The sequence below is a fragment of the Pteropus medius genome, unplaced genomic scaffold (assembly GCF_902729225.1).
Source record: "Pteropus medius unplaced genomic scaffold, Ma_sr-lr_union100, whole genome shotgun sequence".
NCBI classification, from domain to species: Eukaryota; Metazoa; Chordata; class Mammalia; order Chiroptera; family Pteropodidae; genus Pteropus; species Pteropus medius.
In genome coordinates, this window is record NW_024349799.1 from 286,427 (window position 1) to 298,790 (window position 12,364).

The 12,364-nt window shown below is 33.9% G+C and overlaps 1 protein-coding gene and 1 pseudogene across 4 annotated transcripts in view; both read right to left on the reverse strand.

Annotated features, from left to right (window-relative positions):
* Positions 1 to 12,364, reverse strand: part of LOC120620762 (uncharacterized) — a 33,030-nt gene that overhangs the window by 12,089 nt on the left and 8,577 nt on the right. Inside the window, exons 2-6 of one of the 4 annotated variants that reach the window (XM_039885664.1) lie at positions 8,517 to 8,628; positions 7,406 to 7,527; positions 5,671 to 5,809; positions 3,174 to 3,295; positions 1,386 to 1,496 (exon numbers count right to left, since the gene is read on the reverse strand). In XM_039885664.1, coding sequence (XP_039741598.1) covers positions 1,386 to 1,496; positions 3,174 to 3,295; positions 5,671 to 5,809; positions 7,406 to 7,489 — 456 coding nt within the window. In that variant the 5' untranslated portion in view covers positions 7,490 to 7,527; positions 8,517 to 8,628. The remainder of the gene's footprint in view (positions 1 to 1,385; positions 1,497 to 3,173; positions 3,296 to 5,670; positions 5,810 to 7,405; positions 7,528 to 8,516; positions 8,629 to 12,364) is intronic. The other 3 variants (XM_039885662.1, XM_039885661.1, XM_039885663.1) reach the window with 3 other exon arrangements.
* LOC120621315 (uncharacterized) lies at positions 4,532 to 4,650 on the reverse strand (annotated as a pseudogene).

Here is a 12,364-nt window from a genome sequence, read left to right on the forward strand (position 1 = left end):
TCTTTTATGAAATTGTAAAGAATGAAAAAGAAATTCACTCTAGTTTTGCTGTCATATCTTAAACTGCAAAAGTTATGGCCACAGTGCGTGACAAGTGCTAAGTTGAAAAGGAAAAGGTATTAAATTTGTGGGTGGAAAACAGGAGCAGAAACTTGTGCCCACTGGCAGCAACATGTTGCGCCAAAAAAAGCATTGAGCCTATACGAAGACTTTAGCAAGGGATCCTCTGAAGCGAGTGACACCAAGCCATTTACTGCAGGTAAGGGATGGCACACAGATTCAGGAATAGGACTGGAGTGAAAAAATTAAAATTACCAGAGAGAGGGAGAGAGAGACAGACCACATTCACATAACTTTTAGTATAGTATATTATAACTGTTCTATTTTATTATTAGTTATTGTTGTTAATCTCTTATTGTGCCTAGTTTATAAGTTAAACTTTATCATAGGTATGTATAGGAAAAAACATAATATATATAGGGTTCGATGTAATCCACAATTTCAGGCATGTACTGGGGGTCTTGGAACGTATCTCTGGCAGATAAGGGAGACTACTGTATAACTATATTACTAGTTATAAGAGTCATCAAATTCCGGCTCCATCATCAAGTAGTCAGTGTTCTCATAAATAAAACAGAATATCACAAATCAAATGGGACCATATAAAAATTATAAAAGTAGTTTATAAATTATAAAATGTTAATACAATATGTTAATTGACCTTGTCCTACTATTCATCTAAAATTCACTGGAATATATCATCATTCAAAAGAAGCAAATAAAACTATTTATTTAAAAGCTATATACCTCAAAGCCTTAACTTGGACTGCAATCAACAAGTTTTATAGACTACAGGCAAGATAACAAGAAGAAACATTTATTTGCTCAAGAGCAAACAATTTTTTGTTAAAACAAGGAGAAAAAGTTTACTTTGTACCATTTATTTCTTTCCAAATAAAGATGTGCGGTCTTACAAATATATAGCATTTAGAACGTTGTGGGGTCTGACTTTTAAAATGATTTTTTCTTTTTTAAGTAATAAAAATAAGTTGGCCTGGAGTCTCTGATGCACAGCTTTGACATGTTCCTGAACACACAAAAAATAGTCAGTTAATCATTTCAAACTTTCTAAACATGTAATTTAGATAGGAAATAGGTATGTAAATCTACTTTCTAATAAATTGGGGAGAAAGAGAAATATGTGAGTGGAATATAATGATAATAATTGACTTTTATTAATGTTTTATATATTAAGTCAACTCAATCTGTTTCTACACAGCAGCAACCAAGAATAGATTCAAAAAGATTTTCCAACTCCAATGCAGAAGAAATTTCACTAAATTATGTTATACAGTGGATAATGAAATATATATTTAAAAGGGTACCTTTATTCTGTCAGTGAACTGGTATTTTTTAATGATCATTTCCTGCAACTGGCAAAAATCTCCATTCAATTCTACTCCATATAGTTGTAATGCTGAACTGTAAAGATAACCCTAAAATATGAAAATACATTAATATACAAATGAACTAACTTTTAATTGTGGGTTTAATTCTACTTGAAATTTAAAAAGTCGAATTTTTAAAAACAATTCAATAAAGTAAAAAGTAAAAGATAAATAACATCTTGTAGTTTATGTAAAACATAACTTTAAGAACTTAAACTCTTACTGATGAAAATCTTGATTGTACTTTATTTTTTCTCAGTTATTTATTCATTTATTTTCTAACAATAATTGTAGTTTATAAATTTCTATTATTTAAAAGTAATTATATTTTAAAAGACTGATTTCTTACTTTTCCTGATAAAACTGTGCATTCAACAAAGGTGGAAATGAGAAAAGTGATCACATATAGATTCTGTTTAATACCCTATTTCTGTAATTTCTTGGGAAGTTAAAATAGGAGAAAGGCAAGAAAGGAGTAAACCTGTGGTGAATATAATCGAAAATCATGCATAATCTGACACTAGAGGAAGGTAGCTGGAAGTGTGTCCTGTTTGGCTTAGGGAAGTCAGCCTGGCGTCTGGCAATCTGCCAAAGATAATCGACCAATTAGTTAGCAAGGATAATAAAGAATTGTTTATATATTGTTATGTATCTATTTTGGAAGGAAAGATCAAATCATATTCTGAACATCATTTTACATCAACTAAAACCTGTGTATAAACCAAATTATATTTATTGCTCGTCAAGGAGTTTTAGAATATATTTGACAGAGCATATGTATGTATTCAAAAATTTTTCGTTTACTAGACCAGTGAACAAAAAAGGATAATATGTTTAAATTTATTAACACTGCTACATACCTGTGTAGCCACAATTATTTCAGTTACATTCTCTTCTAACAAATCAAAAAAAAAAAAAGAATATGATCAATGATCATAATTTCTAATGTTCTCTAAATCAAAACCACCTGATAAACTATATTTTCTATTATGACCATTTTTCCTAATTACAGAAGAAAAGTCTTTAACACTGAAAAATAAATGAAGTATTAAAGAGTTAACTGTTTCTGTTTAGAGCAGGCAATGATGCTAGGAACTGATAGTGCCTGTTTCTGGCATGAGCTTCTCCTGCTGTTGGCCACATGTTTCAACAAGTCTGCTAATGACAACCAGAAACCACATTTCAGTTTTTTGATAAAACTATTTAAGAACATTAAAAACACTCATGATTTAAATTAAAAAAAAAAAAAAGCCACATTGAAGTGATATTTCAGAAACAAATGTCTATATTCAAAGTTTGGATCACAGAAAATTGGAGCAAGATGTATCCTTGGATATCATTTAGTTTACTCACTTACAGGGGAGGAACTTGGGGCCCTGAGGTGTTAAGTGACTTGCTTATGGCCATGCTCAATTTCCTAGGTCAAGTAAATTTGTCACTATTTCAGTACAGTACAGAGTTTGAAGGGCAGTACTGACTGACAAAAGAGCAAAGAGGGTTCCCTGCATCTGTTTTGTTGATATTCCTTCATCTGTGTTACAGAGATAATAAAGGAAATCAGAGAGCTGGCTTTTAAATTCCAAATTCAACATACTATTTTAACCTTAATATTGTTATTCTAATAAATAAAGCCAAACTGTCACCTTGGATGGTGGCAGGCAAAACTGTTGTTAGCAGAAGAAAGTATTTTCCAAATGATGAAAATGTCCACAAGCTGGACTTTACCCCATAAAGGACTGTGCCAAGCCTGGAGCCAACGTCAACCAAGACCTTTCCCGATAGATCAGGGAGTACGTGATGATAAATGAACTTCAACTCCATGAGAGAGAAGGAATGAGAAATAAATCCTGGAGAATCAGAACAAAGTGAACATTAAATTTTGCTTGGGTATCAATAATTCCATTCTGTATTTCTAAACCTTTCACTTATATTTACAAAGGATATCTCAAGTTTTTCTTTTCTTAACAACAAAAGCCATTCAGAGATTATTTAGAATAAATTAATGTGATAATTTTGCACTCATTAACTCCGACATATATTAGAGAAAAATAAATATGAAGTCTCTGACATTTAAAAGGACCCTAGGGAACAGCTACCCAGCTGCCTGTCCCTATCCCCGTGCCCTTCATTTCCTTCTTTTCCCTATGACTTGTTCCCTTGCATTGGTTCTAACTCCCATACCATCTGGCTTTCTCACTTTACCTCATAATCAACCACAGAAATGCCACGTATTGCTGCATTAGACTGTAAATTACCAAATGAATGGCCAGCTCTGGAGTTGTGCAATGTGGCAGCCCTGACCAACCTAAAATATGTTCTGGAGTGCAGGAGCAGGGTGGTATGAAAGGAAGTTAAGGTACTCCATAAATTGTTCATATTTCCTTTAGCTTACGTGCTATAATTTCTAGCCTCCTAGCCCATTTTCTCACTTTATTATTTCTATAATGAAATATCCTGGAGAGATTGAGTCTGTTTTTTTCTGACATAGATGTAAGTCAAAGACTTACTATATTATGTTCTATATGACATAATGTTCAGGAAGGAAAGAAACACCAGTCATAACTAATAGATAGTGGCAAAGAAAATGGAAGCAGGCAAGCTAATCCCTTGGAAGAAAATAACAAGTCTGACTAGGCCTCAGAAGTAATGCTTGTGGGGGGGTGGGCATGGAGCACCATAGTCCTTATGTCCCCAGGATCTTCATCCTTACTACCCTCTTTGCCACATTAGTGCTTCTGGCTTGGGCTACAGAGTCATTATTAGTGTCTTGTAGCTAGATAAGCCTCTTGTCTTACAGGAAAGGAGAGTCCCACATGGTGGCAGCTTTTTCAGACTCATTACAGTTATCTGGGCTGGCTGGGCACCCAGTCACTATTTACAATCTGATTTTTATAAGAAAATGCATTCTAATCTTCAAATTTTTATTTGTCAAACATACCTCTTCTATACATTTTTATAAATCAGATCTGATATGTGTTACAGTTATAATTCACTTTTTTTTTTTTAGGCGAGGCGACCCTTGGTTGACCTCACAGATTGCAAGGACCTTGTCAGCTTACAATCCCTTATTTTTTTATTTTTTATGCCTATAGCACCTGGTCTTCCTAGGTGGTCTCCCGTCCAAGTGCTAACTAGGCCCGACCCTGCTTAGCTTCTGAGATCAGACAGGATTGGGCATGTCCAGGGTAGCATGGCCAAAGACTATAATTCACTTTTTATTTTTCCCTCTATTGTTCTTATCTAAGTCCTTTTTTATTCTGTGAATTTCAACCAACTCAAATGGAAATCATAAGTACTATCTAAAAATAGAATCTTAAACCAGTAAATCAGGGAAGTTTAATCCCAAATTATAAGTACAATACTTTTGTATTAGTAACATATTACCAGTTTGGTAGTAGTTAACTTTTGAGAATGATATCTAAGATCAGTATTCTGAGCACAAGATTACTTACCTTGAGGATAAGTAATAACTCTAAGCAATAACTCTAAATCTAAGTGAGCAGGGAGCTTTCAATAGCATGTCTAAAGTAACAGCCTAGACAATTATGTCCAGTTTGAACAAATAATATGTTAATAGAAGAATTAACATATTAGCAACATGGAGTCAGTCTAGTTTCCCTTTTGGGACACAAGTGCTATATCTGAGAGGCAGATATGCAGAAGACTTTCTGTCATGAGAGTAGTTCTCTGTTATGGACCAGAGATGCTCTACTAGGTCAAATCATGGCCTGAATATAAACTCTTTCTCAAGATTATCTCTCTCTGTCCTCTGAGTCCATGTTCATCAAGCAATATCTGATTAACATCTGACTTCTCAAGTAGATGGTTTTATAGACAGAACATTTCAGCCTCTTGACAGTTACATTTCTCTTGTAAATAAATTAGCATTATGGTTTATCTACGAATCTCTTTTGAGTATGGAAATGATGAGTTAGTTTTCCTGTACTCAGTCACTTCTGATTAGTTTCTGGGCCTGAAAAATCACCTTTGATTAAATGGTTTCTGTGAAAAGCACAGATACCCTCCTGGGAGACATTAAATGGCCTAGCTTCCTTAGACAATATTTCTATTTAGTCTTCCTACCTGCAGTAATTGGTAATGATTATGCTGTAGACTGGTCTTTTGCTTTCAGAAAACATTGAATGACTTGGTCAATAATTTGCATACTCATGGCATGTAAGAAAAGTAGAAAGTCATCAGGTTTGCATACTTGAATGCCTACCTAAAGGTGCCGTCTGGTGTGAGCCACACACCATACAGTAGTTTCTGCTCATTTTTCCTTCCTCACATAATGAATCAATAAAGTCTTCATCGTAAAGGAATGCATCAACGTGAATTGTGGGTTCTGGCCGACTCTGTATCTGGTGGAGAGAAGAAAAACATCAAAAGAAACAAAGTACAAAGAAATCTCTTTTTATTGCGAAATAAAGCAAAACATCAGTGGTTCATATGCTAAAATTCTGCAACAACTAGGCATAGAAAGACAAGTTTCACTTATCTAAGTCAGCAACTCTGCTCTTTAGTTTTTTTTTGAGACACTAGCAACTTTTTATTTGACCTGTAATGATGCAAAACATGGCTATGAGAAACATATAAAATTTTAGTACAAAAGAGTATTTTGAGATCATCTTAAGCAGTATATTTTACAAATAAAGAAACTTATACCCAGAGAGATTTTTCCATCCTAAGCAGTATATTTTACAAATAAAGAAACTTATACTCAGAGAGATTCTTCCAAAGAAATTACCTTGGGTGGTAAGGGGGAAGAGTTTAAACTGATAGTAGGTCTTCTGAGTCCCATGTGTCAGTGACTTACCTATCAAAACACTTAGCAAGTAATCTTTGCCCAGAGGCAAAGTTTTCAAGTAATAAAAATGTTAATAAAAGTTCATGCTTATAAATAGGCTCTTTATGGTACATGACATAATAGCGAGTGGCTACAAAGAAAAAAATGTCTGATTTTTTTTACCTTAACTATAATAAAGAATCAACCTATCTGCTTGGAAACCTACACAATTATATCTACATCTACATACATATACAAAATGTATGAACATATACAAATACCAGAGGGAAACAAAGAAGATAAAAACATTTTGTTAGGATAAGGGATTATGGGTCGACCATTAACATGCAATGAGTATTTTTTCCTCATTTTATGTATTGTGGTCTATCATGATACTGATAAAATTGTTTTATTAACAACATCTCAATTGTATGACAGATATTTTGTTCTGTTTTAATGCTCTTCACTATTTTCCTCCTTTGAGAATCTACTCTGAATGATTGGATGTTTACTAAGATTTGCTAAGTGTTCACAATGTGCTACAGCACTGTTAAAAATATACAGGATTTAGTTCCTCTGCCCAGAAATTTACATGCTGAAAAACCACAAGGAGGGCTGCTGTTTTCAGATCAGTGGGAGAAGAGATTATTATTAGCTTGGCTTTAGGAAACAATTTCATAGTATATGTATTCCATAAGAGTTGGGATCTGAAGGGACTTGAATAGGGGTTGTCTGGAGAAGAAATATGAGAACTAATTCCAAAAATAAAGGAATAAAAGAATAAGCAAAAATTATACAATGCAAAAGTAAGCAAAGGAAACAAAGAGGTGAACCTCATCATTGATAAAAGAGAGAGAAACAGAACAGGGAAGTGAAAATCAGGACAATGATGTAGGCAGGACCAGATTACCGTTGGGCCTTGATTTTTTTTTTTTTTGAGGGGAGGTGGAGTGGGAGTTGAGTGCATGCCCTCAAAAATATTTGTTGAATGAATAGTATTGGGGAGCCAGAGGGTCAGAGACTCAAAAGAATTGGGGACAGGGTTGAAGCGCCAAATAAAAATTGTTTAGAGCAGAATTCAGGACCCATTAGACTGGAGAGGCTGTGGGGTTAGGGAAGAAGTGGAGAATCCTCAAGTAGAATTAAGAATAAATTAATATAATATATTTACTTTTTGGAGGGCTAGATGTTCTGAAGAAAGCATGGTTTCTAGAGGTAAGCAATTTCGAAGATCTTCTGCTATATTTTTCAACATAATTTCATTATTATCGTGAGTGAACTCATCAAAATCTCCTGGAACAGAAAAAGAAATAGCTTTTATATAGTCATACTTAGACTAAGTGATTATGATGGCCATATTTTCCATCAGCTAGCATCAATTCATAATAATAAATAAACCTCTAACCAATGAAATATTCAAGTTGTAACAAATGTTCCATTAAAAAAATGAGTTTTTCCTTTTTCTAAACTGCTTAAAAATGTAAAATTTGACTATTTCAGTATGTCATATAAAAACAAAGTCATTTTTAAAATGTAGTATCTTAACTACTTTATTTTTTCTTAAAAATAGCATTGCCATTAGTTGTTAGGGTCTTAAACTCACCAGCAAGTAGTCAAATATTCCTTCTCTGATCATACAGATCTATGACGTTTAGGAGTCATCACATTGAGATTACTAAGAAGATAACTTTGAGAATCCTTATATCCAATAAGATGTACCCAAGACTTCAGATAATAAGCACTAATAGCTGGCACTGACTATATCATAAACTTTACAACAATCGTACTGCTCTGCCACATTTGAGCGGCAGATAAAATGATCATTAAAGTAGCAGATAAAATGACCATTAAAGAAGCATACTTCTGATGGCTGTGGCTTACTTTTGGATGATCTGGAAAAAGAGGGAGTGAGTGTGAGTGTGTGTGTGTGTGTGTGTGTGCGTGCAATAAAGATGGAGAAGGTATGGTAAAAGATTGACAGTTGGTGACTCTAGTGAGGGTATAAAACTTCATTGTTCTGTTGTTTCAACTTTTCTGTGTTTAAATTTTTAAAAATTGTCTCTAAAGTATTTTAAAGACTTCTAAGCAGCTCCTATTTAATTTTAAATTGAATGTGACTTATCCGGAACAAAAATACTCTTAAAGTCAGTTATTGTCTGGGATGCCAAGTATAGACTGGGAAAGACTACTAATGAAAATATTTTACTTTTCTCTTTAAAGATTTTCTTATATTGAATTCTTGCTACAGTAAAGGAACCCCATGGGGACTGTGTCTTTCTTACCATTTTAAAGTAGCTGTAGAAGAGAAAGAAGAGGATCCTGAAGGAAATGTCATCTGCCTTGTCATCCCCTGCCCCTCAAATCTTTGGTTGCTTTCAAGCTCATGATTTCCTTCTTAAATATAAAATAATTCTTGTGCTGGTTCAGAATGTTATTTTCACGTCGCAAATAACAAAATTTAAATAATATTTTATAGTTTACGAAGTTCTCTCACATAGCAACTAGGTCATTTAACTACTGTAACATCCATTTGAAGAAGAAAAGGCAAGCTTATATTCTGATTTACAGGTAACTGAGTCTTCTAAAGTTAAGTGAATTGTGTAAAGTTACGAAGCAGGCCAATAGCAACACAAGGAAATAAACCAAGGTTTTCTGCCTCTAAATAAATGTACTCTTCTTTTTTCACTATGCCACTTTGTGTCCCTACATACAAAGGTTCTTTCTCTGCATAATTTTCCTTTGAGCAACAGTGGCTAATATGAAGATATATTATGTGGCTCTCTGAACCTATGGGAAAGTCTTTTAGCTCTTTTTTCTTTCCTCACCTATCTAGTATAATGTTATAAACTGGTGCTTCAAATTATTTTGAGGGAGGTAGAATATAAATTTTAGAAAAATAATTATTACGATTCATTCCAAATTGTTTTAGGTGGAACTCAAATAGCATCTGTGATACATTAAAAACAAAAACAAAAACAAAAACAAAAAAATTTGGTCTTTTTTATTGTATTCTTAAAATCTAAATAAATTTTCTCAAGGTGCTAATTAATACCTAACATCTGCTTAGCTTCCTTCCAATGGCAGAACACTGGAAACCTCTATGACTCATATTTAATTCTAATAATATCACTCACACCAGTGCTCCTTAGCAAATTCTCTCAATTTATAAATGTTATAACTAAAGAAGCCAATAAAAATCTCATTATGTTAAACTAATATTTCATAGCTCAGTCTCCTTTGGATTAATTCTGTAACATCAACAACCATGTTAATAAAACATAGTTTTCATGGGGGTCTGCCTTATAAAAAAAAAGTCTCTTACAGTGGAAAGGGAACTTAGACTATAACCCATTACGAGATGGCAGAATCCATTTATGCATCACCGATATGACAGTTGTCCAGTCTTTGCTTGAATATATTCAGGGACAGCATTTCTTCCTCATGCTGAACCAGAATCTGCCTCTCCATAACATTAACTCATTTTTCCAATTTCAGCCTGAGAGGAATCATCATCTTTAATACTACACAATTATCGAATGAGCACTTAAGGCATGCTAGATTTTGAGCTGTGCTTTTCAAACACTTGTCATTCAATCTTAAGCATCCTATAGATGGTATTATTATTTCTATTTTATAAACAAGAATCTGAGGTCAGAGGTAAAGTTACTTGCCTCAAGTCCTATTGGCCAGCAAGTTGTAGAGTTGGGAGTGAATGCAGGTCTAACTCTGAACTCTTTAATTATCATACGATCTCTCTAAAGTGGCAAAGAAGGCAGCTGGCTGGTAACAATTCTAGCACACTACCTTAGTCTTCACTTCTCCCCAGCTCTGACCATGGTTTTTCTATGATGTGGCGGCCATATCCTTTGCCATCTGGTTTCTGTCTTCTGAACTTGTGCAACAGCCCCTTTAGTGTGGCCCTGGAACCGAACACTATTTGGCAATACAGTTCTCTAATCTGTGACTACCTTATTCTCTTTTTCTATTACTTTGTAATATCTGGGACTCTGATAACTGCTGCTAGTGGGTTATTAACAGATTTGGAAGGAATGGTGATGGTGGCAGTGGAAGCCTAAGCTTAACCAGTCATATGTGAAGCTCTAAGGAACTGGAAAAATGAAAGATGAGAATGGCTGCAAATTCTGAACCATCACAATGGATTTCTGGCTATCTCCCTAGTTAAACATGTTTATTTGGGAGCCAATCTCCCAATTAATATGAGCATCACTAGTCAAGATGATACCATGAAATTGTGTATTAAATTACTCAGTCATTTTAAGACAGTATTTAATGGAGACTGCATTTGTTTTACCTTAATGCCAAGGATATCAGATGAAAATGAGAAGTGGCACCTCTTACCCTGGACAAGAAACTGTTTCAACCACATTCCAGGGTAAAAAAAAGAGATTTCTTCATTTACAGCAGGGATTCTTCACCATGGCCCTAGTTAAGGAGATCTGCATATGGGCTTTATGTGGTCCATAGAAGGTCTAAAGTTGCATGCTTAAATGTATACCTAAATATGTATACTTTTCTAGAAAGAAAGCTCTTAAGAGATCTTTAGAAATAATAGCTAATTTTTATGGAGCACTACATGTAGAGCACTGTGGAAATTTTTAGCTAAAGAAGGCTAAAATTAGTTTTCTTATCAATCTGTAGTAGTTGGCAAATAACTTCTGAAAAGAATAACAAGACATTTTGCCCTAATAACTGTAAAACATCAAAAAGGCATGATATGATAGGAAATTACTGAAGTGTGTAAAACTGCAATTCACTTAACATTATATCATAAGTATTTACTGTCTTATTAAAATTAAATTCCTTAAAACATTATTTTTAAAGGCTGTTTAAATATTCCATCATATGTATACTCCTACTACTACATTTAGTTATAATTGTGAAAAATTGGGAACACTGCAACTAACAATTTGGCATATATCATGTTTGCATTTCTGATTATTTCCTTACTACGAATTCTTAGAAGTAGAAGTACTTAAATATTTTAAATGCTTTTGCTACATTCTGTCAAATTTCTTTCCTGAAAGATTATACCAACTTACTCTAACAGAAAAGAATATGTGTCTCATTAAACCTTTACAGCATTGAATATTACCATAAAAACAAACTTTGTTGCTTTAATTTGCATTTCTTTAATTGCTAAGGAGGCTGAACATCTTTTAACATGTATAATAGCTATTTCAGAATGTGTGGTAACAGTATGTTGCTTGGAAAAAGATTAAAGAAAGGTGTTAATCAGTTGCCTGAGGACAGTAAAGATTTTCTCAAATTATATATGTAGGTGGAGAGGGAGTGGAGAAAGAACTTCTCTAAAGGACAAAATTAATTCTTTAAAAATTTCCTACTAATATTTAAATAATGGGGGAAAAGAAGTCACCAAAGCTGACAGTCTATGAAGCAAACCCCACTTTTTATATCTAGTCAGTATCAAGTCCCCCACTTTTTCTTTTGAGTCCTACTTCCTCTTTATTCCAACCTCAACTACCTCACAGCCACAGTCATCATCTCACAATTAGAATATCCCTACAAACTCATAACTAGCTCCTTACTACCAGTTTCTCCCCACTATAATACCTTACATACCTATTTTAAACTATTCTTGTTTATACCTCACTTTCATGTCACTCCTTCTCCTCAGTTTTTAGGTAGTTTTGTATTTTTCAATGTATCAAATCTTACACTAGCCTTTAAGGCCCTCTATATCACCACAGTCTAAGTATTCCATTTCCTATTCTCATTATTCCCTAACATAATTTTTGTTCAAGATAGGCAAATCTCCTCAGTTGTTTTCCATATTCATTATTATTCCTAATGTTCCTGTCAACTGTATGACCTTGTTTTCTACAATAAGGGCCGGTACGAGCAACTTTGTCTACTTGAAGGCTTACCCTTGACCTCTAGCCTTCACTCACCCATATCCTTACCTCTAATGACTTACGATGCATAATTAAACATTGGATTATACATTACCTATTATTTATTCATATCATATATTATTCTAAAGTCCCTATTCAAATTTTAAAAATTTATAAAGTGACTTCTGGTTCCAGACATGATGGCAACTGCCCTCACTTTCCCCTGCTCCTCTCCTCTAAATACAACTAAATACCCA